The sequence below is a fragment of the Scyliorhinus canicula genome, chromosome 18 (genome assembly GCF_902713615.1).
Source record: "Scyliorhinus canicula chromosome 18, sScyCan1.1, whole genome shotgun sequence".
In the NCBI taxonomy this organism is placed as follows: domain Eukaryota; kingdom Metazoa; phylum Chordata; class Chondrichthyes; order Carcharhiniformes; family Scyliorhinidae; genus Scyliorhinus; species Scyliorhinus canicula.
Window position 1 is genome coordinate 102850559 of NC_052163.1, and position 26687 is coordinate 102877245.

At 40.8% G+C, this 26687-nt stretch overlaps 2 protein-coding genes across 2 annotated transcripts in view; both read right to left on the reverse strand.

Annotated features, from left to right (window-relative positions):
- LOC119952933 (mucin-16-like) overlaps nt 1-26687 on the reverse strand; it is a 306095-nt gene that overhangs the window by 112804 nt on the left and 166604 nt on the right. The window contains exons 99-119 of the mRNA XM_038776568.1: nt 18752-18913; nt 18031-18198; nt 17550-17714; nt 17075-17233; nt 16091-16210; nt 14685-14845; nt 14531-14598; nt 11604-11764; nt 10578-10604; nt 9061-9225; nt 8241-8405; nt 7747-7917; nt 7263-7430; nt 5431-5595; nt 4985-5140; nt 4522-4686; nt 4038-4202; nt 3583-3747; nt 3118-3285; nt 2650-2814; nt 2172-2336 (exon numbers count right to left, since the gene is read on the reverse strand). Of these exons, the coding sequence (XP_038632496.1) occupies nt 2172-2336; nt 2650-2814; nt 3118-3285; nt 3583-3747; nt 4038-4202; nt 4522-4686; nt 4985-5140; nt 5431-5595; nt 7263-7430; nt 7747-7917; nt 8241-8405; nt 9061-9225; nt 10578-10604; nt 11604-11764; nt 14531-14598; nt 14685-14845; nt 16091-16210; nt 17075-17233; nt 17550-17714; nt 18031-18198; nt 18752-18913 (3174 nt within the window). The remainder of the gene's footprint in view (nt 1-2171; nt 2337-2649; nt 2815-3117; nt 3286-3582; nt 3748-4037; nt 4203-4521; nt 4687-4984; nt 5141-5430; nt 5596-7262; nt 7431-7746; nt 7918-8240; nt 8406-9060; nt 9226-10577; nt 10605-11603; nt 11765-14530; nt 14599-14684; nt 14846-16090; nt 16211-17074; nt 17234-17549; nt 17715-18030; nt 18199-18751; nt 18914-26687) is intronic.
- LOC119953522 (mucin-5AC-like) lies at nt 22821-26541 on the reverse strand. The gene is made up of 6 exons (XM_038777891.1): nt 26429-26541; nt 25973-26137; nt 24944-25108; nt 24464-24628; nt 24008-24172; nt 22821-23146 (listed from the first exon to the last, which is right to left on the reverse strand). The coding sequence occupies exons 1-6, from the start codon at nt 26454-26456 to the stop codon at nt 22971-22973; spliced, it is 864 nt and encodes a 287-aa protein (XP_038633819.1). The 5' UTR covers nt 26457-26541; the 3' UTR covers nt 22821-22970.

The following is a 26687-nucleotide window of genomic DNA, read 5'->3' on the forward strand; positions in this document are numbered from 1 at the left end:
GCTCAGGGCAGCAAACAATTGGAGGGGGATCCGAAGGGGAAGCAGAGAGCACAGCGTCTCACTCTATGCAGATGATCTGCTCCTCTACATCTCGGACCCACAAAGCAGCATGGACGGAATCATCGCGCTCCTGAAAGAGTTTGGAGCCTTCTCGGGCTACAAACTCAACATGAGCAAAAGTGAGATCTTCCCAGTACACCCACAAGGGGGGGGGGGGGGGGGGGTAAAAATGCTAGGATCCCAAAGAAGGTCCTACAAAAAACAAAATCCGGGGGGGGCTAGCCCTCCCGAATCTACAATTCTACCACTGGGCAGCAACAGCCGAGCGAGTAAGGGGATGGATCCAGGAGCCAGAAGCCGAGTGGGTGCGTGCGGAGGAGGCCTCCTGCATGGGGACCTCCCTCCGGACCCTCGCCACGGCAGCACTCCCATCCCCACCCAAAAAACACTCCAGCAGCCCAGTGGTGACAGCCACCCTCCAATCCTGGAACCAGCTGCGGCAGCAATTTGGCCTGACCAAAATGTCGGACAAGGCTCCCATCTGCAACAACCATAGGTTCACACCAGCACTGACTGACACCACCTTCAAAAGGTGGAGGCAGGACGGGGGGACACTGACAGTCAGGGACCTATACACGGACGACAGGATCGCAACACTGGATGAACTGACAGAGAAATTTTGGCTAGCCGGGGGGAACGAGCTACAGTACCTGCAGCTCAAAAACTTCTTACGAAAGGAGACAAGGACGTACCCACAACCGCCACGACAGACACTACTGGAAGACCTACTGGACGCAAGTATCCTAGAGAAAGGGAACTGTAGCGACATGTATGACCGACTGGTAGAAAGGGACGACACCGTACTGGACGCAACAAGAATGAAATGGGAGGACGACCTGGGGATTGAGATAGGGTGGGGACTCTGGAGCGAAGCACTGCATAGGGTCAACTCCACCTCCACGTGCGCAAGGCTCAGCCTGACGCAACTAAAAGTGGTACATAGAGCCCACTTAACAAGAAACCGTATGAGTAGGTTCTTCCCGGAGGTGGAGGACAGATGTGAATGGTGCCAAAGAGGCCCGGTCAACTACACCCAGACTTGTGGAATACTGGACAGCCTTCTTCGAGGCTATGTCCAAAGTGGTGGGGGTGAGGGTGGAGCCATGCCCGATAGTGGCGGTCTTCGGGGTTTCAGACCAGCCAGATCTATTCCTGGGGAGGAGGGCGGACGCCCTTGCCTTTGCCTCCCTGATCGCCCGCCGTAAAATCCTGTTTGGCTGGCGGTCAGCAGCACCGCCCAGAGCTGCAGACTGGCTGTCCGACCTCTCGGAATCTCTCCAAATGGAGAAAATTAAATTCGCCATCCGAGGGTCAGACGACGGCTTCCACAGAACGTGGGAGCCATTCATGCAATTGTTCCGGGACCTGTTTGTGGCCAACGTACAAGAGGAAGAATAGCCGGGTGGCCAAGAATCAGGGGAAAATGGACGGGAATCGGAGGAAGGTAGCCGGGGGGGGGGGGGGGGGGGGGGCTACGGGTTCGTTATGGGGGTTTGATGGCTAGCTAAGGCCCAAAACCAAACTGTAAATAAATGCCTATAAACATGTGCCTCGGCCATATTGCGGAATATAAAATATGTATGCCGGCTAAAGGGGGTGGCCACAGTTATTATGAAGATGCTTACCTGTAAAAATACATGCTAATTTTTGCGTATTTTTTCTTTTTTTTTTCTTTTTCTCTCTCTAATAATTTGTAATTTGTTGGATATACTATGAAAACTCAATAAAAAAACATTTATAAGGGGGCAGCACGGTGGCGCAGTGGTTAGCATTGCTGCCTACGGCGCTGAGGACCCGGGTTCGAATCCCAGCCCTGGGTCACTGTCCATGTGGAGTTTGCACATTCTCCCCGTGTTTGCGTGGGTTTCACCCCCACAACCCAAAGATGTGCAGGGTAGGTGGATTGGCCACGCTTAATTGCCCCTTAATTGGATAAAATAATTGGGTACTCTAAATTTACAAAAAAAAAGAAAAAAAAAACATTTATTAAAAACAAAATCATTGCTGATAGAAAAATCTACTTTGTTGTTAAATTTCCATTATGTTTTTAGAGTTGGAGCAAGTTAAACATTTCAGAATAATAGAACTGAGCAGAGAGCACTCATACTCACCACTTGTTGATAGGATTGATGTTGTCATTGTCATTGCTTCAGTTGTCGTTGATTCAATGGAGCTTGCTCCAGATATTGGTATGAGTGTACTTGGTGAAGTAGGTGCTGATCTAGATGTTGCTGCTTCAGTGGAAGTCTGTGTATTTGTTGTCGATACTGATGGCTCTGTGATATAAAAGTGGACATTGTTATTGAGAGAACTGAAAATGATGGATCAATATAAAAAAGTTTTTATTCATATTTGTGTTATAATTTTTGTCAAATGTATATGGGAATATAATGAGCTGGATCAAATAGCCTCGAATTGTGATAACATTGGAGCACTAATTGTGTTTATCATCTCATTTACCCTGTGCAATTATATGAAATAACATACTGCTGAAATCTTCTGCTGTTTTTTGCTCTGTGCTTCCATCTTCCAGCAGATTCAAATGATTAATATTTGAATTGCTGCATAATTGTTATTTTGTGTGCTCACCGCTTGTTGTTGGGAGTGATGTAGTGTATGTCGACTCTTCAGTTGTTAATGCTTCAGCAGAGCCCACTGTCGATGTTGATGCTGTTTGACTAGTTGCGGGAATAGATGATGGGGGGGTCAGTGCTGCTGTGGTTATCTGTGTGCTTGTAGTTGATGATTCTGCTGCTATTATTGAAAAATGTAATGATTTTATTCCATATAACAGCCAGCATGGGTAATATATTACAATTTTTCCACATCGCATGTCCATCATCTTGTTCATACTCATGTACCATGGGCTTTACTGAGTAATTTAACTTAGCTCTGTTTTTCCTGAAGTTACAGCTCCAAGGAAGGATGAGCACTCGATTGTTCCATGTTTAATTATAGCCAACAAGAGAATACAATATTCATTTATTTTTATACTGTCTTTGTGTGGTTCTATCTACGAGTAGTTTTTCAGGACTGAGAATGGAATAGGTTGCTCACCACTTGTTGATGGGGGTGGTGTAGTGCCTGTTGTTGCTTCAGTCGTTGGTGCTTCAGTGAAGCTCACTGTAGGTGTTTGCGCTGCTGCAACTGTTGAGACGGGAGCTGATGTTGAGCTTTGTGCTGCTGTGGATGTCTCAGTAGTTGCAGCTGAAATTTCTTCTGCTGCTGGGGAAATAAGTGATAGACTTAGGAAGTGTATAAAAGCACAGTTAAACATGCAAAACTTTGAGCTGAAAAATCATCTTCCTTAACACCCATGTTATACATATTACTAATGTAACCTTGACATGTAATAACATCATGAAAGAGCAAGTCTCATTTCTACATTGTTCTGCTTGGGGCATTTGTGGGCAGCCACATGCTGTACTCCTTTGATAATAGTCAGTAAAATGTTTCTACCCTTGGGAGTTGGTGGAACAAAAAGAAATGGTGGAACCGATAAGACAGCACTCTTATACTCACCACTTGTAGAACGGAGATTTGTTGTGATCGATGCTTCTGGAGTTGTCAATGCTTCTGTGGAGCTCAGTGCAGCTGTTGTTGCAATTGTACTTGTTGAGGTAGCAGCTGATGTAACAGTTTGAGCTGTAGTGGATGTCTGTATGTTTGCAGTCAACTGTTCTGTTGCTGCAGTTAAAATGCGAGACAGCATTAAAGAGGTGTACAACTTGTCTGGAACAAGATCCTAACATTATAGCTGAAAATCTATCTTCTTATCATGATATAGAGTACAACTAACTAATGACCATGTTACAATGCAGAAATCAGAAAATGGCATTTGCATGTTATTCTGCACTGCAAATTGATAGCCCAAATCATGTCACATTTTTTGTTAACTTTCCATGGTATTTTTTTATACTTGCAGTCAGTGAAACAGATCAGAATATTAGAACTGAGCAGAGAGCACTCAGACTCACCACTTGTTGAAAGGATTGATGTTGTCATTGTCGTTGTCTCAGCTGTTGATGATTCAATGGAGCTTGCTCCAGATGTTGGTGCTATTGTACTTGGTGAGGTAAGTGCTGATGTAAATGTTGGTGCTGCCGTGGAAGTCTGTGTACTTGCTGTCGATACTGATGGCTCTGTGATTTAAAAAGTGGAAATTGTTTTTGAGTGAACTGAAAGGGATGGGCCAATTTAGAAGAGTTTTTATTCATATTTGTGTCAAAGATTTTGACAAATCACATATATATGGGAAGATAATGAGCTGGATAAAATAGCCTCGAATTGTAACAATAATAGGGCACCAACTTTGTTTTACATCTCATTTAGCCTGTGCAATTATAGGAAACAACATACTGGTGCAATCTTATGATGGTTATTTCTGTGTACTTCTATCTTCCAGCAGTTTCAAGTGATTAAAATTTCAATTGATGCATAAGTGTGATTTTGTGTGCTCACCACTTGTTGATGGGGGTGGTGTAGTGCCTGTTGTTGCTTCAGTAGTTGGTGCTTCAGTGGAGCTCACTGTAGGTGTTTGTGCTGTTGTACTTGTTGAGACGGAAGCTGATGTTGAGCTTTGTGTTGCTGTGGATGTCTCCGTAGCTGCAGCAGAAGTTTCTTCCACTGCAGTGAAAACAGATGATAGACTTAAAAAGTGTATTAAAAACTCAGAAAACCACACAAAATGTTGAGCCCCAAAATCATCTTCCTTGAGCTCCCATATCATGTGTATTACGAATGTAATCTAGGCATTTTAAAATACCTCAAATGATCAAATCTCATCTGTACATTATTCTTTTTGGGGCAATTTTTGGCAGCCATATGCTATGTACTCCTTTGACAATCTCCACTTGAGTGTTTCTTGGACTTATCAGAATGAATAGTAATGGTAGAACTGGTAAGGGAGCAATCACATACTCACCACTTGTTGAAGTGAAAGATGTTGTGCTCGATGCTTCTGGAGTTGTCAATGCTTCTGTGGAGCTCAGTGCGGCTGTTGTTGCAATTGTACTTGCAACTGATGTAACAGTTGGTGTTTCAGTGGAAGTTTGTAAGTTTGCAGTCGACTGTTCTGTTGCTGTGGTTAAAATAGATGACAGCCTTAAAGAGGTATACAGCATGTCTGGAACAAGATCCTAACATTTCAGCTAAAAATCTATCATCTTAACATGATATAGAGTACAACTAACTAATGGCCATGTTACAATGCAGAAATCGCAAAATGGAATTTGTATATTATTCTACTTTTTAAATAGACAGCCAAAATCATGCCAAATTCTTCATTTCCATTTCCTTTATTTGATTTTATACTTGCAGTCAGTGTACAGGACAGAATATTGTAACTGAGCAGAGAGCACTCATACTCACCACTTGTTGAAATGTTTGATGTTGTCATTGTCGTTGCTTCAGGTGTCGTTGATTCAATGGAGCTTGCTCCAGATGTTGGTGATATTGTACTTGGTGAGGTAGGTGCTGATGTAGATGTTGGTTCCACAGTGGAAGTCTGTGTACTTGCTGTCGATACTGATGACTCTGAGATTTAAAAGGTGTACATTGTTATTGAGGGAACTGGACATGATGGATGAATATATAAATGTTTTTATTCATATTTGTGTTCATTGAATCATAGAAATTACAGTGCAGAAGGAGGCCTTTGAGCCCATCGAGTCTGCACCGGCCCTTGGTAAGAGCATTCTGCCCAAGCCCACACCTCCACCCTATCCCAGTAACCTCACCTAACCTTTTTGGACACTAAGGGCAATTTAGCATAGTCAATCCATCTAACCTGCATATCTTTGGACTGTGGGAGAAAGCCAGAGCACCCGGAGGAATCCCACGCAGAAACGGAGTGAAAGTGCAAACTCCGCACAGACAGTGACCCAAGCCGGGAATGCAACCTGGGACCCTGGAGCTGTGAAGCAACTGTTCAAACCACTGTGCTACCGTGTTGTAGATTTTGTCAAATGATATGTATATGGAATGATACTGAGCTGGATAAAATAGCCTGGAATTAGTCAATATTAGAGCACCAATTACGTTTTATGTAACATTAACCTTGTGCAATAATTGGAAACAACATCCTGCTGAAATTTTCTGATGGTTTTTGCTGTGTACCTCCATTTTCCAGCAATTTCAAATGATTCATCTTTGAATTGTTGCATTAAGTGTGATTTTGTGTGCTCACCACTTGTTGATAGGAGTGACGTATTGTATGTCAACTCTTCTGTTGTTGATCCTTCAGTAGAGCTCACTGTCGATGCTGATGCTGCTTCACTTGTTACATGAGTAGATGGGGAGGTCAGTGCTGTTGTGGTTGTCTGTATGCTTGTAGTTTCTGTCGCTATTATTGAAAAATGTAATGATTTTGTTCCGTAAAACAGGAAGCATGGGTGATATGTTTTTATTTTTTTCACAACTGCTGTCTTTATATCATGTTAATATGCATGTATCATGGGCTTAACTGAGTCATTTAACATGGCTTTGTTTCACCTGAAGGTGCAGCTGCAAGAAAGATGAGCACTAAATTGTATCATGTCTAATTATAGCCAGCAACATAATACAATATTTTATATTTATACTGCCTTTATGTGTTTCTGGCATTCAGTAGTTTTTCAGGACTGAGAATGGGATAGGTGCAAAGAATGTTTTTGGCTACTCACCAATTGGTGATGGGGGTGGTGTAGTGCCTGTTGTTGCTTCAGTAGTTGGGGCTTCAGTGGAGCTCACTGTAGGTGTTTGCGCTGTTGTACTTGTTGAGACGGAAGCTGACGTTGAGCTTTGTGCTGCTGTGGATGTCACTGTAGCTGCAGCGGATGTTTTTTCTGCTGCTGTGGAAATAGGTGATAGACTTAGATTGTGTACAAAAAGCATGGAAAAACACGCACAACCTTGAGCCCAATAATCATTTTCCTTGAACTCCCATGTCATGGATATTACTAATGTACCCTTGACATTTTATAAGATCATGAACGAGCAAATCTCATCTGTACATTGTTCTACTTGGTGCGTTTGTGGACAGCCACATGCTGTACTCCTTTGATGATAGTCAGTAAAATGGAATTTGTATATTATTCTACTTTTTAAATAGACAGCCAAAATCATGCCAAATTCTTCATTTCCATTTCCTTTATTTGATTTTATACTTGAAGTCGGTGTACAGGACAGAATATTGTAACTGAGCAGAGAGCACTCATACTCACCACTTGTTGAAAGGATTGATGTTGTCATTGTCGTTGCTTCAGGAGTCGATGATTCAATGGAGCTTGCTCCAGATGTTGCCGCTATTATTGTACTTGGTGAGGTAGGTGCTGATGTAGATGTTGGTGATGCAGTGGAAGTCTGTGAACTTACTGTCGATACTGATGGCTCTGTGATTTAAAATGTGTACATTTTTATTGAAGGAACTGAACAGGATGGATCAATCCAAAATTTTTCTTCGTATTTGTGTTATCGTTTCTGTCAAATGACATGTATATGGAACGATAATGAGCTGGATAAAATAGCCTGGAATTATGACTACTTTAGGGCACCAATTGTGTTTTATATCCCATTAACCCTGTGCAATTATAGGAACCAACAAATTGCTGAAATCATCTGATGGTTTTTGCCATGTACTTCCATCTTCCAGAAGTTTTAAATGATTCATATTTGAATTTTAATATAAGTGTGATTTTCTGTGCTCACCACTTGTTGATGGGAGTGACGTAGTGTATGTCAACTCTGCAGTTGTTGATCCTTCGGGAGAGCCCACTGTCGATGTTGATGCTGTTTCACTTGTTGCGGGAGTAGATGATGGGGAGGTCAGTGCTGCTGTGGTTATCTGCGTGCTTGTAGTTGATGATTCCACCGCTACTACTGATAAAGGTAATGATTTTATTCAGTTAAACCGGGAGGCATGCGTGATTCATTATACTCTATCCTCAACGGTTGTCCTTCATCATAGATTATCATAGAATTTACAGTTCAGAAGCATGGAATTCACTTTGTAATATAAAATGGCTTTGTTTTAACTGAAAGTACCGCTCCACGAGATATGAGCACTAAATTGTTCCATGTATAATCAGAGCCAACAAGATAATATTATATTATTTTTATACTGTCCTAATGTCTTTCTAACTGTGAGTATTTCTTCAAGACTGAGAATGGAATCCGTGCAAAGAATGTTTTTGGTTACTCACCACTTGTTGATGGGGGTGGTGTAGTGCCTGTTGTTGCTTCAGTAGTTGGTGCTTCAGTGGAGCTCACTCTAGGCGTTTGTGCTGTTGTACTTGTTGAGACGGAAGCTGATGTTGAGCTTTGTGCTGCTGTGGATGTCTCCGTAGCTGCGGCGGAAATTTCTTCTACTGGAATGGAAATAGGTGATAGACTTAGAAAATGTACAAAAAGCATGGATAAACAAGAAAAAACCTTCAGCCCAAAAAACAACTTACTTGAACTCCCATGTCATGGACATTAGAACATAGAACAGTACAGCACAGAACAGGCCCTTCGGCCCTCAATGTTGTGCCGAGCCATGATCACCCTACTCAAACCCACGTATCCACCCTATACCCGTAACCCAACAACCCCCCCTTAACCTTACTTTTTTATTAGGACACTACGGGCAATTTAGCATAGCCAATCCACCTAACCCGCACATCTTTGGACTGTGGGAGGAAACCGGAGCACCCGGAGGAAACCCACGCACACAGGGGGAGGACGTGCAGACTCCACACAGACAGTGACCCAGCCGGGAATCGAACCTGGGACCCTGGAGCTGTGAAGCATTTATGCTAACCACCATGCTACCCTGCTGCCCCAGGGTACTACTAATGTAACCGAGAAATGTTAAAACGTCCTGAATAAGCAAATGCCATCTGCACATTGTTCTTCTTGGAGCAATTGTGGACAGCCACATGCTATATTCGTTTGATAATTTTCAGTAAAGTGTTTCTACACTTGGAGATGGCAGAATGAATAGAAATGGTAGAAGTGATAAGAGAGCACTCGTCTACTCACCACTTGCAGATATGAGAGATGTTGTGATCGATGCTTCTGGAGTTGTCAATGCTTCTGTGGAGCTCAGTGCGGCTGTTGTTGCAATTGTACTCGTTGAGGGAACAGCTGATGTAACAGGTTGTGCTGTAGTCGAAGTCTTTATGTTTGCAGTCGACTGTTCTGTTGCTGAGGTTAAAATAGGTGACAGCCGTAAAGTGGTATACAACATGTCTGGAACAAGATCCTAACATGATAGATGAAAATCCACCCTCTTAACCTGATATAGAGTGCCACAAAGTAATGGGCATGTTGCAAAGCAAATTTACAAGATATATGCGAACACCTGCGCCAAGAAGGCATTCGGCAAAATGCTCCATGGACACAATTCTCTATCTTTGCTCTGATTACACACTTCTTCCTCGATGCATGTTCCTTAAATCTCATTGTTTGGGATTTCAGCAGAACTATTAAAACACATTTGTTTTGAATGGCTCAGCATTGCCCTAATGTTAAACATTCATTTTCCAATTAAGTGGCAATTTAGCATGGCCAATTCGCCTACCCTGTACATCTTTGAGTTGTGGAAGTGAGGCACACACAAACACAGGGAGAATGTGAAAACTCCACATGACATTAACCAAACCCGGTGGGATCGAACCCGGGTCCTCAGCACTTTGAGGCAGCAGTGCTAACCACTACGCCAACGTGCCGCCGATGTTAAACATTCATACATAAATATCTCACAGCATCATTCCATAACCAATCTTTTTTGCTCATGTCATTGAGAATCTGAGGAATAGCTCCTTGTTCAGTGCAGCCACTGATTATTCTGACTGAATGATCATTCTTGAGCACTAGATTTTGCTTTTAATTCACATGTTCCCCACTCAATAGATGCTTTAGCAACTGGGATTTCCATTTCTGAATTTTTAACGTTTAATCAACACCTTTTCAGGAAATCATGTTCACAACTTCGTTTAAGTTCGACAATAAAGTACAAATAAAATTCTTGCATGATGTAGCACCATTCACGAACAACAGATATCCTTCAGCACATGAGAGGCAACAAATTACTTTTCTGAAGGATAGCCACTGTTATAATGTTGCAAGCTCACATACAGCAGTGCGATCATGGCCAAATCAACTATTTTCTGTGATGTTGGTCGAGAGCTATCTCCCTCCTCTTTTTCACAATAGTGTGTGGAACATTTAACTTCAGTAACTTCAGAGTCAGTAATGAGTGCAGCACCCCACTGATGTGTCAATATAGATTTTTGCACTTTAGTCCTGCGGTTGGACTTGAACCTGCAAGTTTCTGAAACATTGGTAAGAGTGCTCCCAACTGACACAAGAATAAATGTTTATCTTTATTAGTTCGAACGTGGTCCTAAAATGAGCACAAGAGAATGAGCTTAGAATTTCAGTATGGTACAGAGAAAGTTTTCACAATATGTTTATTGTCTCAGGTCAGATTGTTGCAAGATTGAAGAGATAACAAACAACAATATTAACAGAACTGAGATAGTTATCATACTTACTGGTTAAAACAATTGATTCATGGTAACCTGAAATCAAAAATGAAATGGATAACTTAAGAAGGTTCAATTGCTTTACGTTAAAATTGCAATTAATAACATATGGCAGATATAGAACATACAGTGCAGAAGGAGGCCATTCAGCCCATCGAGTCTGCACCAACCACTTAAGCCCTCACGTCCACCCTATTCCTGTAACGCAAAAAATCCTCCTCACCTTTTTGGATACTAAGGACAATTTAGCATGGCCAATTCACCTAACCTGCACATCTTTGGACTGTGGGAGGAAACCGTAGCACCCGGATGAAACACACACAGACACAAGGAGAACGTGCAGGCACAGACACAGACTGTGACCCAGCGGGGAATTGAACCTGTGTCCCTGATGCTGAGAAGGAACAGGGCTAACCACTGTGCTACCGTGCTGCCCACTTAGACAAGTGTCAGATAATGTGATGGCTTTAATAAGATGTTGCACATTTTCAAAGTTAAACTTTTCAAAACTTGAAAGTGGATTTAACACAATAACTGCTTTTGTTCATTTAGTTGTTTGCTTTCACCAATTTAGGCTAGAGCCAGCAGAGCAACAGGAAAATGCGGCCACCTGATCAAGAAATGAAAATGAAAAATCGCTTATTGTCAAGAGTAGGCTTCAATTAAGTTACTGTGAAAAGCCCCTAGTCGCCACATTCCGGCGCCTGTCCAGGGAGGCTAATACGGGAATCGAATCATGCTGCTCGCCTGGTTGGTAAGCCAGCGATTTAGCCAAGTGAGTTAAACCGGCCCCTGACAGTTAATGACAGTGAGTAAGAGGTAACAGGCCAAGAGTCGGGAAGCCAACAGAGTAGCAGAGAATCAGTCGGCAAGGATTGAGAGTGAGCCAAACGATGGTAAAGTTAGAGCATTGCTTGCGAGTGAGGTGTTGCAGGATGGCAGAGCAGCAGGAGTGAGAATGCCTCAGAAATAAATATTCCGCCAGGTGCAATGTGTATAAAATCAGATCGATATTTAATTAAAATGAGCACTTACCATTGACAAAGAGACTGTTACTGTCCAGTGAGTATGGTCCGAAGGTGGTGATGCCCTGCGTGTTGTTTTGGAATTCACGGTAGAGCAGAACTTTATCAACTTGGGCAGTAGAACTCCAAGTGCAGATTGCCTCAACCGTACTGCTGCCATCACTTGCAGGCCTGCCATATATAACACCAGGTGGTTAATTTATTTTTAAGTTTTAAACTTAATGCGGAATCATTGAATGGCTGTTTTTTTTTGTGTTCAGCGGTCAAGTGTGCGCACTAGCCACTTGCCTCATAGAAAGCATCGCATACTGATTTAATAATAATAATCACTTATTGTCACAAGTAGGCTTCAATGAAGTTACTGTGAAAAGCCCCTAGTCGCCATATTCCAGCACCTGTTCGGGGAGGTCAGTACGGGAATTGAACCACGTTGCTGGCCTTGTTCTGCATTACAGGCCAGCTGTTTAGCCCACTGTGCTAAACCAGCCTCGACTCCTAGTTGAATTAAGGCTTAACTTTCTGGGGATTTCTCACAGTAATGTTAGAGTGGAAAATGGGAAATTTCAGCAAATCAAATGATTTCACTGATTGCTGGCACTGGGTGGATTGGGGTGGGAGTGAGTTTGTGTTGGGGGTGGGTGAGTGAGGGTGTGGTGGGTGTGGTGTTGGCGCATCGACAGTGAAGCTTCATTTTTCCTGAACTGACAGAGCAGTGGATCATAAGTCGCAAATTTAGGATTTCTGCATTAACCTGCACTGTATTGACAATGAAAGCTGGCTCGGCGCCATCGGAAACCCTGGAAATTCCAGGCCAATAGTTTTCAACATGAGAAAGCTACGCTTAAAATTTGTTTGCATGATCGATATCTGAAGTTATATATGTGATAGTTATTTTATGAATGTTGGTACATTACTTGGCGTTTGAAATGACATTGAGGACTTTTAACGCTTCTCTACATTCTGGTGTCTGTACACGTGGACAAGGCTGAGGCTATTCAGTGGTATGAGGATTATTCAAGAACACAATGCTGTTGTACTGGATGTTCTGCACTTGTTCCTGACACAAGTGGACAGAAGGTTGCTGTGAACAAATTTTACGAAGTGAACAGAAATGTTAGCTTAAAAGTAAAGTCGGTCCCACCACCAATTATTCATTTTGCCCGTTGCCTGCTGCAGCTCTATCGTCCTAACAGTGCCATAAAACAAGAAGTTGGAAATGTAAGTTATACCTGGGTAAAGCAGGGGCCAAGCTGGAAGTTGTAAAATTACATCTTATTTTCATTTTTACTGTACAAACACTTTTTAATCTTGAACACTGTTGCATTGTGGATAGCACAATTGTTTCACAGCTCTAGGGTCCCAGGTTCGATTCCGGCTTGGGTCACTGTCTGTGCGGAGTCTGCACATGCTCCCCATGTGTGCGTGGGTTTCCACCGGGTGCTCCTGTCTCCTCCCACAGACCAAAGATGTGCAGGTTAGGTGGATTGGCCATGATAAATTGCCCTTAGTGTCCAAAATTGCCCTTAGTGTTGGGTGGGGTTCCTGGGTTATGGGGATAGGGTGGAGGTGTTGACATCGGGTAGGGTGCTCTTTCCAAGAGCCGGTGCAGATTTGATGGGCCAAGTGGCCTCCTTCTGCACTGTGACTTTTATGATATAAATTATTGCTATAATATTAATCAATGTCGACTGGTTGTGGTGTAATCCTGTCTGTGTGGAGTCTGTTCAATGGTGGTAACATGGGAATAAAGGACCTGAATACTAAAGATCAGCAAAGCTTGACAAAATGATTAGGTCATGGGAAAAGAGGGTGCGGGCAGCACAGTGGCATAGTGGTTAGCATTGCAGCCTCACAGCGCCAGAACCCAGTTTGATTCTGAACTCAGGTGACTGTGTGGCGTTTGCATATTCTCCCCATGTCAGTGTTGGTTTCCTCCGGGAGGTCCTGTTTCCTCTCACAGTCAAAGATTGTGAAGGTTATATGGATTGCCGTGCTAAATTGCACCTGGACGTTAGGTGGGGTTACGGTGATAGGGTGGTAAATTGGGCCTCGGTAGAGGTTTCTTTCAGAAGGTCAGTGCCTACTCAATGGTCCTCCTTCTGCACTGAAGAGATTCTATGGTTCAGGGAAATATCCCACAGGACCTTCGGAGCTGCAGTGGTTGGAGCAATTTTGTGAGTTATTCAAAAGACATGCACAGAGGATTCTGTTATCGGATAATCACCGAGACAGAGTTTGTCACACAAATTACCTAATCAACCTGCATTGTAGTCAGTATTTATCATTAGTTCATGGATTAAGAAAGATTTATTACCTTGGTGAAAGTTCATCCAAGTTGTTGTGTCAGTTTTACCCAGAGGAAAGACAAATTAACCTTTGGACAAGTTATCGGGTTTTATACAGTACCCAACAAGGGGACTGGTAGCTGGGTCTGGGTGGGTGGCTGTGTCACTTACATTGGGGAGCAGAGTACATCAGTAAAGTTTTTGTTGGGCACAGGGTACCTGATTAGGAGCCACCCCTCTCACCCTGTGGTTGACATCCGTGCTGCTAAGTTTTACGAAGTGACCTCGCCATGTGACCTGGGCACCTCACACCACTGATAAAATACCATTCAAGGAGGAAGATGGGTATGTGGGGTTTGCAAGAATGCAGTTTGACAATGACCTCATCAGACTGTGACATTGAGAAAATCATTTTCTAACACTTTTCAAATTTTATTTTAGTTTTATGAGCTGGTTTAGCTCGATTCCCGTACCAGCCTCCCCGGACAGGTGCCGGAATGCGGCAACTAGGGGCTTTTCACAGTAACTTCATTGAAGCCTACTCGTGATTTTCATTTCATGAAATAAATCCAGGTCACTGGATCATCAACATAAAAATTCAGGTGTGGATTCAGTTCAACTTGGACTGTTCAGAATAATGTTAATTTCTTACCTGAAAGACACAGACTGACAACTTCTGAATTTTGACTTGACATTGCTATTGCCAAACAGATTATTGAGCTGTAAGGGATTAAAATGTTGCATTTTAGGATCAAAATTACATTGAAATAGAATATTTTCTATCAAAATTACTTGGACAACCATACCTCTTGTAGAATTTTGCTTGAGTTTGCTATATACAACGGCGAACTGAGATTTTGTAGACTTGATGTGAATGACAGTGTGAGCACAGTGAAGGTTACATTAAATTCTTTTGCCTGTGTCCCTTGATTTGGATTGACTGTTACAGGAACAATTGGGGGTTCCACTATAAAAACAAAAGATGCAAAAAGAATGGAGGAATTAAAATCTACATCTATTCAAGTAAGGATAACAAGTTATTAGCTCAGATATATTTGAGAGTGGTGAAGATACAGCTTTGGCTGTCCACCTCTGTTTAGTTGGCCAAAGATTTCTAATGGCCTTGCCAGCAGAAATTCTTACTCTTCCATTGTTAGCTTGAATTTGGTAAACTTTCAATTGAGTAGGAAATCTGTTAACTAATAAGATTGAAGTATCTTCAGAGAAGACGAAGCAGGAAAGAATAAACAGGAAGCATTTATTAAATTTAAATCATTGTTCAGAAACTAAAATAAAGCGTGTTTGATGCACTTTATCTACGAGTAAGACAGAAAAGAGCAAAACACAACCGTGACATTTGACAATTTTAAATTTAAAAAGTCTGCAAAACTAATTTTCTTTGAAGGAACTATGAATTCACCCTGATATAACTTTGTGTTCAGGGTCAGAGAGGGTGTTCAAAGATAATTCTGGCATACTACCCCATTAAATACATCGTTACTTCTGATTAAAATAGACTGGAATATTTCATCAGCATTTGGCACGACTACAGTAACATCTAACCCACATTTACAACAGTGATTTTGGTGCAGATTCCATCAGCAAAAACTGCTGCAACTCAGCCTGTGAAGGAAAAGAGTATACTTGACAGCAGCTTCCACATGTTCATGTTTAACTGCACATATGCCGTCAATTTAGCTTCCGATACAGCCACAAACTTGCCGTACTGGCCTCCCTGAACAGACGGCGGAATATGGCGACAAGGGGCTTTTCACAGTAACTTCATTGAAGCCTCCTTGTGACAATAAGCGATTATTATTATTTAAACTCAGATTTCTCTGATTTTCCAATGGTTGTATTATCTATTTGATACATTGCACCTGGGTGGAATCTGCAGAAATCTGTTCATCAGTTCTGTTTAGATTTACATTCGCTTCGATCTGTAGCCTACTGATTCACTCAATATGTGCCCAACATCCAATCAGGTTAATTCTGCAGCTGAATGATGTAATCCCCCAAATCACTGCCCAAAATATGCATGAGGGTGAGATCTGCTTCCATCTCTCTATATTTCCAAACATCAGAGATATTCCAACTTACAGAAATGGAAAACATTTCAAATGAAGGGACAAAAACACTTCTTAGACAAAGATTAAAATAATTGAAATAACTTCTCTACAAAAGCTATACAACTCATTGTTGCTGCGTGTACCTGTCATTAGGCTGGTTGTTCGTGTTGTAAATGCTTCACTGGTAGTCACGGGCACAGCTGAGCTTGTTGAGGTTTGAATAGTTGTAGAAGGAGTTTCTCGGCCTGACGGTGTCGATGTTTCTGTTGCACAAAAGAGAACATTCAAGGTTGTTACACAGCGTTCATATAACCGACAGTCATCCTATTCTGTTGCCTTCAGATTATGAAGCTGCTTCTTTAGCTGGATATGAGGTGAAATTCTGATGTTAACACAAAGTGACATATTGAGATTTAATAATGGGGCATAAACCAGCCCTGCTTAAATTGGAGCTCGAGCAGCAATATGATTATCAACCGACTGAAGCTCAATATGAAAATCCTTCCGTGGCGAACAAGTCCTGGAGTGGGACATGAACCCACAGCTTCTGTTTCAAATGCAGGGACACCACCTACATTCTCGAGCCAACACAATCATGGGCTATCTTTCCATTCTGTATTTCTAACTTTGCAGTCGATTGAAAAGATTCAGAAAGCTGCAACTGATGAAAGAGCACTCGTGAACTCACTACTTGTTGAGAGGAGGGATGTCATCATTGTTGTTGATGCTTCAGGGGAGGTTGCTGTAGTTGTTGGTGTTAATGTACGTGTTGAGGGAGGAGCTGGTGTGGAGGTGCGCACTACAGTGGATGTCTCCATATTTGTAGTGAAATGTTCTGTTGCTGTTATCAAAATAGAGGACTTCCATAATGAGATATGTAGGCATGGAGCAGCATCCTAACATTATGACCGGAAGGTCACATTCATAGTCATATATTATTGGCAAATTAACATGGCAATGTGGCAAGGCAATAATTGGCAAAAGACATTTGCACATTATTGCGCTTTAGATTATCATAGCTGATACAAGGTATACTTTGTAGTTACATTTCCATTATGTGTCTTCAGAGTTCCAGAAGGTGAATTAATTCAGAATATTACAATTGAATAGAGATCAATAATACTCACTGGAAAGGATTGATGTTGTTATTGTGGTTGCTTCAGTTGTCGTTGATTCAATGGAACTTGCTCCAGATGTTGGTGATATTGTACTTGGTGAGGGAGGTGCTGGTGTAGATGTTGCTGCTTCAGTGGAAGTCTGTATATTTGCTGCTGATACTGATGGCTCTGTGTTTTAAAAAGTATACATTGTTACTCAGGGAACTGGGAAGGATGGATCAATATAAATAAGTTTTTATTCATATTTGTGTTATAGTTTTTTCAAATAATATGCATATTGGTAGATACTGAGCTGGATAAAATATCATCCAATTGTTACAGCATTAGAGCACCAATTGTGTTTTACATCTCATTAAGCCAGTGCAATTATAGGAAACAATATACTGCTGAAATCCTCTAAGGGGTTTTGCTATGTACTTCCATCTTCCAGCAGTTTCAAATGATTAATATTTGTATTGCTGCATGTGTGATTTTGTGTGCTCACCACTTGTTGATGGGAGTGACGTAGTGTATGTCAACTGTTCAGTTGTTGACCCTTCCGTAGAGCCCACTGTCGATGTTGATGTTGTTTGACTTGTTGCGGGCGGGGATGATGGGGAGGTCAGTGCTGCTGTGGTTGTCTGTGTGCTTGCAGTTGATGATTCTGCAGCTATTATTGAAAGAGATAATAATTTTAATCAGTTGAACAGTGAGCATGGGTAACATATTATAATTTTTCCTCAATGGTTGTACCTTATATCATGTTAATACTCATGTATCATGGCATTTACTGAATCAATTTACATGACTTTGTTTCAACTGAAGGGACAGTTCCAAGGAACATGAGCACCAAGTTGTTGCAATATAATTAGAGCCTGCTACATAATGATATATTATTTTTATACTGCCTTCATATACTTCTAACTACGAGTACTTGATCAGGGCTGAGAATGGGATATGTGCAAAGAGTGTTTGTGGTTACTCACCACTTGTTGATAGGGGTGGTGGAGTGCCTGTTGTTGCTTCAGCAGTTGGTGCTTCAGTGGAGCTCACTGTAGGTGTTTGCGCTGTTGTAGTTGTTGAGACAAAACCTGATGTTGAGCTTTGTGCTGCTGTAGATGTCTCAGCAGCTGTGGCTGAAGTTTCTTCTACTGCTGTGAAAATAGGTGATAGACTTACAATGTCTACAAAAAGCACGGATAAACATGCAAAACCTCGAGCCCAAAAATGAACTTCCTTGAGCTCTCATGCCATGGATATTACGAATGTGACCTCGACATGCTAAAGCATCATGAAGAAGCAAATCTCATCTGCATTGTTCGACTTGGGGCAATTGTGGACAGCCACATGATATACTCCTTTGATAATCTTCAGTAAATTGTTTCTACACTTGCACTTGGTGGAACAAATTGAAATGGTAGAACTGCAAATGGAGCACTCGTTTACTCATGACTTATTGACGGAAGATAGCTTGTATTTGTTGCTTCTGAAAATCGACCTTCATAACATGATATAAAAGGAAACTAACTAATGGCCACGTTGCAAAGCAGAAATCACAAAATGGGATTTGCATGTAATTCAAGTCTGCATATTGATAGCCAAAATTATGCTATATTCTTCTGTTAAATTTCCATTATGTATTTTTATACTTGCAGTCGGTGAAACAGATTGGAATATTAGAATTGAGCAGAGAGCACTCATACTCACCACTTGTTGAAAGCATGGATGTCATTGTCGTTGTTTCATGTGTTGATGATTCAATGGAGCTTGCTCCAGATGCTGGTGCTATTGTACTTGGTGAGGGAGTTGCTGATGTAGAAGTTGGTGCTGCAGTGGAACTCAGTGTAATTGCTGTCGATACTGATGGCTCTGTGATTTAAAAAGTGTACATTGGAATTGAAGGCACTATAAAGTGGATCAACATATAAAAGTATTAATTCATATTTGTGTTATAGTTTTTGTCACTTGACATGTATATGGAACTTTAATGAGCTGGATAAAATAGCCAGGAATAGTGGCAACATTCGGGGAACCAATTGTGTTTCACATGTCATTAAACCTGTGCAATTATAGGAAACAACATACTGCTAAAACCTTCTGATAGTATTGCTATGTACTACCATCTTCCAGCAGTTTCAAATGATTAATATTTGAATTGCTGCATCAGTCTTATTTTGTGTGCTCACCACTTGTTGATGGGAGTAACGTAGTGTATGCCGACTCTGCAGTTGTTGATCCTTCAGTAGAGCCCACTGTCGATGTTGATGCTGTTTCACTTGTTGCGGGTGGAGATGATGGGGAGGTCTGTGCTGCTGTGGTTATCTGTGTGCTTGTAGTTGATGATTCTGCCGCTATTATTGGAAGAGGTAATGATTTTATTCAGTTAAATAGGGAACCTGGGTAATATATTAACATGTTTCCACAATGGTTGTACTTTATATAATATTAATACTCATGTATCATGGGATATACAGAATCACTTAACTTGGCTTTGTTGTAACTGAATGTACAGCTCCACGAGATTTAAGCACCAAATTGTTCCATGTATAATTAGAGCCAACAAGATAATATTGTATTAATTTTTACTGCCTTTATGTGTTTCTAACTGCGAGTAGTTTTTCAGCACTGAGAATGGAATAGGGGCAAAGAGTGCTTTCGCTTACTCACCACTTGTTGTTAGGGGTGGTGGAGTGCCTGTTGTTCCTTCAGTAGTTGGTGCTTCAGTGGTGCTCACTGTAGGTGTTGTTCTTGTTGAGACGAAAGCTGTTGTTGAGCTTTGTGCTGCTGTGGATGTCTCAGTAACTGCAGCTGAAGTTTCTTCCACTGCTATGAGAATAGATGACAGACTTACAAAGTGTGTAAAAAACATAAGTCACTACAAAATGTTGAGCCCAAAAATCATCTTCTTTGAGCTCCCATATCATGTAATGTTCCTCATGTAAGATAGGCATTTTTAAATAATTCGAATGATCAAATCTCTTCTGCACATTATTCTTTTGGGGGCGGTTTTGGGCTATGTACTCCTTTGACACTGTTCAGTTGAGTGTTTCTACTCTTGGATTTGGCATAACGAATCGAAATGGTAGAACTAATAAGGGAGCATTTGTACACTCACCACTTGTTGAAGTGAGAAATGTTGTGATCGATGACGCTGTAGCTGCCAATGCTTCTGTGGAGCTCAGACCGGCTGTTGTTGCAATTGTACTTGTTGAGAGAGCAGCTGATGTAACAGTTTGTGCTGTAGACGATGCCTGTATGCTTGCAGTCGACTGTTCTGTTGCTGCGGTTAAAATAGATGAGAGCCTTAAAGAGGTATACAGCAAACATGTAACAAGGTGCTAACATTACAGCTGAAAATATATCTTCTTGACATGATATAGAGTGCAACGAACTAATGGCCATGTTACAATCCAGAAATCAGAGAATGGAATTTGCATATTATTCTACTCTGTAAATTGACAGCCAAAATCGTGCCATATTCTTCTGTCAAATTTCCATGATGTGATTTTATACTTTCAGGCAGTGAAACAGTTCAGAATATAAGATCTGAGCTGAGACCACTCATACTCACCACTTGATGAAAGGATTGATGTTGTCATTGTCGTTGCTTCAGGTGTCGTTGATTCAATGGAGCTTGCTCCAGATGTTGGTCCTATTGTACTTAGTAAGGTAAGTGCTGATGCAGATGTTGCTGCTTCAGTGGAAGTCTGTGTACTTGCTGTCGAAACTGATGGCTCTGTCATTTAAAATGTGTACATTGTTATGAGGAAACTGAAAAGATGAACCAATTTATGAGAGATTTTATTCATGTTTGTGGCATAGATTTTGTCAAATCACATGTATATGGGAAGATAATGAGTTGGAAAAAATAGCCTTAAATTGTGACAATATTAGGGCACTGACTGTGTTTTACATCTCATAAAGCCTGTGCAATTATGAAAAGTACCTTCTGCTCAATTCTCCTGCTGTTTTTTGTTGTTTACTTCCATCTTGCAGAAGTTTGAAATGATTAATAATGGAAAAGGTGCAAAGAGTGTTTTTGTTTACTCACCACTTGTTGATGGGGGTGGTGTCGTGCCTGTTGTTGCTTCAGTAGATGGTGCTTCAGTGGAGCTCACTGTAGGTGTTTGCGCTGTTGTACTTGTTGAGACGGAAGCTGATGTTGAGCTTTCTGCTGCTGTGAATGTCTCCATAGCTGCAGCGGAAGTTTCTTCCACTGCAATGAAAACAGTTGACAGACTTAGAAAGTGCTTAAAAAACATAGAAAAACACACAAAATGTTGAGCCCAAAAATAATCCTCTTTGAGCTCCTATATCATGTAATATTCCTGATAGGCATTTTTCAATAATTCTAATCATCAAATCACATCTGCACATTATTCTTTTTGGGATAATTTTGGGCAGCCATGTGCTGTGTACTTCTGGATGGGAAATTAATGAGTTGCCAACTTAGAAGCATGCTGGGAAATGCTTGACTATATAGTTCAACACTGCTTTTGAATGAAAATAAGTAGCTCAGGTACCATAAACAGAATACTGCTTAATATATTGGTCTCGGCCGTATTATGATAACACATTGTCCTCCAAAAGATAACAAAATGCGTACTCGAGTTGTTTTTAGCCATGGGCAAGAACATAAGTACGACATATTTCTTCTTACATACTTCCAATATTCTCTTTCATTTCAATTTGGCTGTTTACTTCAAGGTGCTATTTCAGACTATAAATATATGCTACCTTCAATCGAACCTCAGAGTGTTGTGGACTGGCTAAAAAGCCAGAAAACTCTCTCTCCGCAAATATATTTGTGTAACTAAACTTCCTTAAATCGAACCTCGAATAATTTGTCTTTATTATAATTTCCACAACAGTACTCCTTTGACAATGTCGAGTTGAGTGTTTCTACACTTGGATTTGACATAACGAATAGAAATGGGAGAATTGATAAGTGAGCACTCGCATACTCACCACTTGTTGATGTGAGAAATGTTGTGATCAATGATGCTGTAGCTGTCAATGCTTCTGTGGAGCTCACAGCAGCTGTTGTTGCAATTGTACTTGTTGACGGAACAGCAGATGTAACAGTTTGTGCTGTAATGGATGTCTGTATGCTTGCAGTCGACTGTTCTGATGCTGCGGTTAAAATAGATGACAGCCTTAAAGAGGTATACAGCAAGCCTGTAACAAGATTCTAACATTACAGCTGAAAATCTATCTTCTTGACATGATATAGAGTGCAACGAACTAATGGCCATGTTACAATGCAGAAATCGGAGAATGGAATTTGCATATTATTCTACTCTGTAAATTGATAGCCAAAATCATGCTTAATTCTTCTGTTAAATCTCCATGATGTGATTTAATACTTTCAGTCAGTGAAACAGTTCAGAGTATTAGAACTGAGCTGAGACCACTCATACTCACCACTTGTTGAAAGGATTGATGTTGTCATTGTCGTTGCTTCAGGTGTCGTTGATTCAATGGAGCTTGCTCCAGATGTTGGTGATGTTGTACTTGGTGAGGTAGGTGCTGATATAGATGTTGCTGCTTCAGGCTCTGTGATTTAAAATGTCCACATTGTTATTGAGGAAACTGAAAAGATGAAACAATTTATATAGAGTTATAGAATTAGAATTAGAACAGTACAGCACAGAACAGGCCCTTCGGCCCTCAATGTTGTGCCGAGCCATTCATGTTTTTGTAAAAGATTTTGTCAAATCACATGTTGATGGCAAGATAATGAGCTGGATGAAATCGCCTCGAATTGTGACAATATTAGGGTACCGAATGTATTTTACATCTCATAAAGCCAGTGCAATTATGGAAACTACATTCTGCTGAATTCCCCTGATAGTTTTTGCTGTGTACCTGCATCTTCCAGCAATTTTAAATGATTTATATTGCAATAGGTACAGATTGTTTTTGTTTACTCACCACCTGTTGATAGGACTGGTGTAGTGCCTGTTGTTGCTTCAGTAGTTGATGCTTCAGTGGAGCTCACTGTAGGTGTTTGCGCTGTTGTACTTGCTGTGATGAAAGCTGATGTTGAGCTTTCTGCTGCTGTTGATGTCTCAGTAGCTGCAGCGGAAGTTTCTTCAACTGCTATGAAAATAGTTGACAGACTTAGAAAGTTTGTAAAAGACATAGAAAAACACACAAAATGTTGAGCCGAAAAATCATCCTCTTTGAGCTCCTATATCATGTAATATTCCTGATGTAAGAAAGCATTTTTCAATAATTCTAATGATCAAATCACATCTGTACATTATTCTTTTTGGGATAATTTTGGGCAGTCATATGTTGTGTACTTGTAGATGGGAAATTAATGAAATGAAAAATGAAAATCGCTTATTGTCACGAGTAGGCTTCAATGAAGTTACTGTGAAAAGCCGCTAATTGCCACATTCCGGCGTCTGTCCGGGGAGACTGGTACGAGTTGCCAACTTAGAAGCATGCTGGGAAATGCTTGACTATATAGTTCAACACTGTTTTTGAATGAAAATAAGTAGCTCAGGTACCATAAACAGGATACTGCTTAATATTTTGGTCTCGGCCTTATTATGATAACACAGTGTCCTCCAAAAGATAACAAAATCCGTACTCGAGTTGTTTTTAGCCATGTGCAAGAACATAAGTACTACATATTTCTTCTTACGCACTTCCAATATTCTCTTTCATATCAATTTGGCTGTTTACTTCAAGGTGCTATTTCAGACTTTCAATATATGCTTCCTTAAATCGAACCTCAGAGTGTTGTGGACTGGCTAAAAAGCCAGAACACTCTCTCTCCGCAAATATATTTGTGTAACTAAACTTCCTTAAATCAAACCTCGAAGAATTTGTCTTTATTATAATTTCCACAACAGTACTCCTTTGATAATGTCGAGTTGAGTGTTTCTACACTTGGATTTGACATAACGAATAGAAATGGGAGAATTGATAAGTGAGCACTCGCATACTCACCACTTGTTGATGTGAGAAATGTTGTGATCGATGACGCTGTAGCTGCCAATGCTTCTGTGGAGCTCAGACCGGCTGTTGTTGCAATTGTACTTGTTGAGAGAGCAGCTGATGAAACAGTTTGTGCTGTAGACGATGTCTGTATGCTTGCAGTCGACTGTTCCGTTGCTGCGGTTAAAATGGATGAGAGCCTTAAAGAGGTATACAGCAAACATGTAACAAGGTGCTAACATTACAGCTGAAAATCTATCTTCTTGACATGATAAAGAGTGCAACGAACTAATGGCCATGTTACAATCCAGAAATCAGAGAATACAATTTGCATATTATTCTACTCTGTAAATTGACAGCCAATATTGTGACATATTCTTCTGTCAAATTTCCATGATGTGATTTTATACTTTCAGGCAGTGAAACAGTTCAGAATATAAGATCTGAGCTGAGACCACTCATACTCACCACTTGATGAAAGGATTGATGTTGTCATTGTCGTTGCTTCAGGTGTCGTTGATTCAATGGAGCTTGCTCCAGATGTTGGTCCTATTGTACTTAGTAAGGTAAGTGCTGATGCAGATGTTGCTGCTTCAGTGGAAATCTGTGTACTTGCTGTCGAAAGTGATGGCTCTGTGATTTAAAATGTGTACATTGTTATGAGGAAACTGAAAAGATGGACCAATTTATGAGAGATTTTATTCATGTTTGTGTCATGGATTTTGTCAAATCACATGTATATGGAAAGATAATGAGTTGAAAAAAATAGCCTTAAATTGTGACAATATTAGGGCACGGACTGTGTTTTACATCTCATAAAGCCTGTGCAATTATGGAAAGTACCTTCTGCTCAATTCTCCTGCTGGTTTTTGTTGTTTACTTCCATCTTGCAGAAGTTTGAAATGATTAATAATGGAAAAGGTGCAAAGAGTGTTTTTGTTTACTCACCACTTGTTGATAGGGGTGGTGTCGTGCCTGTTGCTGCTTCAGTAGATGGTGCTTCAGTGGAGCTCACTGTAGGTGTTTGCGCTGTTGTACTTGTTGAGACGGAAGCTGATGTTGAGCTTTCTGCTGCTGTGGATGTCTCCATAGCTGCAGCGGAAGTTTCTTCCACTGCAATGAAAACAGTTGACAGACTTAGAAAGTGCTTAAAAACATTGAAAAACACACAAAATGTTGAGCCCAAAAATCATCCTCTTTGAGCTCCCATATCATGTAATATTCCTGATGTAAGATAGGCATTTTTCAAAAATTCTAATCATCAAATCACATCTGCGTATTATTCTTTTTGGGTTAATTTTGGGCAGCCATTTGCTGTGTACTTGTGGATGGGAAATTAATGAAATGAAAAATGAAAATCGCTTATTGTCACGAGAAGGCTTCAAAGAAGTTACTGTGAAAAGCCCCTAGTCGCCACTTTCCGGCGCCTATCCGGGGAGGCTGGTACGAGTTGCCAACTTAGAAGCATGCTGGGAAATGCTTGACTATCTAGTTTAACACTGCTTTTGAATGAAAATAAGTAGCTCAGGTACCATAAACAGAATACTGCTTAATATTTTGGTCTCGGCCTTATTATGATAACACATTATCCACCAAAAGATAACAAAATGCGTACTCGAGTTGTTTTTAGCCATGGGCAAGAACATAAGTACTACATATTTCTGCTTACGTACTTCCAATATTCTCTTTCATTTCAATTTGGCTGTTTACTTCAAGCTGCTATTTCAGACTATAAATATATGCTACCTTCAATCGAACCTCAGAGTGTTGTGGACTGGGTGAAAACACAGAACACTCTCTCTCCGCAAATATATTTGTGTAACAAAACTTCCTTAAATCGAACCTCGAAGAATTTGTCTTTATTATAATTTCCACAACAGTACTCCTTTGACAATGTTGAGTTGAGTGTTTCTGCACTTGGATTTGACATAACGAATAGAAATGGGAGAATTGATAAGTGAGCACTCGCATACTCACCACTTGTTGATGTGAGAAATGTTGTGATCAATGATGCTGTAGCTGTCAATGCTTCTGTGGAGCTCACAGCAGCTGTTGTTGCAATTGTACTTGTTGAGGGAACAGCAGATGTAACAGTTTGTGCTGTAGTGGATGTCTCTATGCTTGCAGTCGACTGTTCTGATGCTGCGGTTAAAATAGATGACAGCCTTAAAGAGGTATACAGCAAGCCTGTAACAAGGTTCTAACATTACAGCTGAAAATCTATCTTCTTGACATGATATAGAGTGCAACGAACTAATGGCCATGTTACAATGCAGAAATCGGAGAATGGAATTTGCATATTATTCTACTCTGTATATTGATAGCCAAAATCATGCTTAATTCTTCTGTTAAATCTCCATGATGTGATTTAATACTTTCAGTCAGTGAAACAGTTCAGAATATTAGAACTGAGCTGAGACCACTCATACTCACCACTTGTTGAAAGGATTGATGTTGTCATTGTCGTTGCTTCAGGTGTCGTTGATTCAATGGAGCTTGCTCCAGATGTTGGTGATATTGTACTTGGTGAGGTAGGTGCTGATGTAGATGTTCCTGCTTCAGGCTCTGTGATTTAAAATGTGTACATTGTTATTGAGGAAACTGAATAGATGAACCAATTTATCAGAGTTTTTATTCATGTTTTTGTAAAAGATTTTGTCAAATCACATGTTGATGGCAAGATAATGAGCTG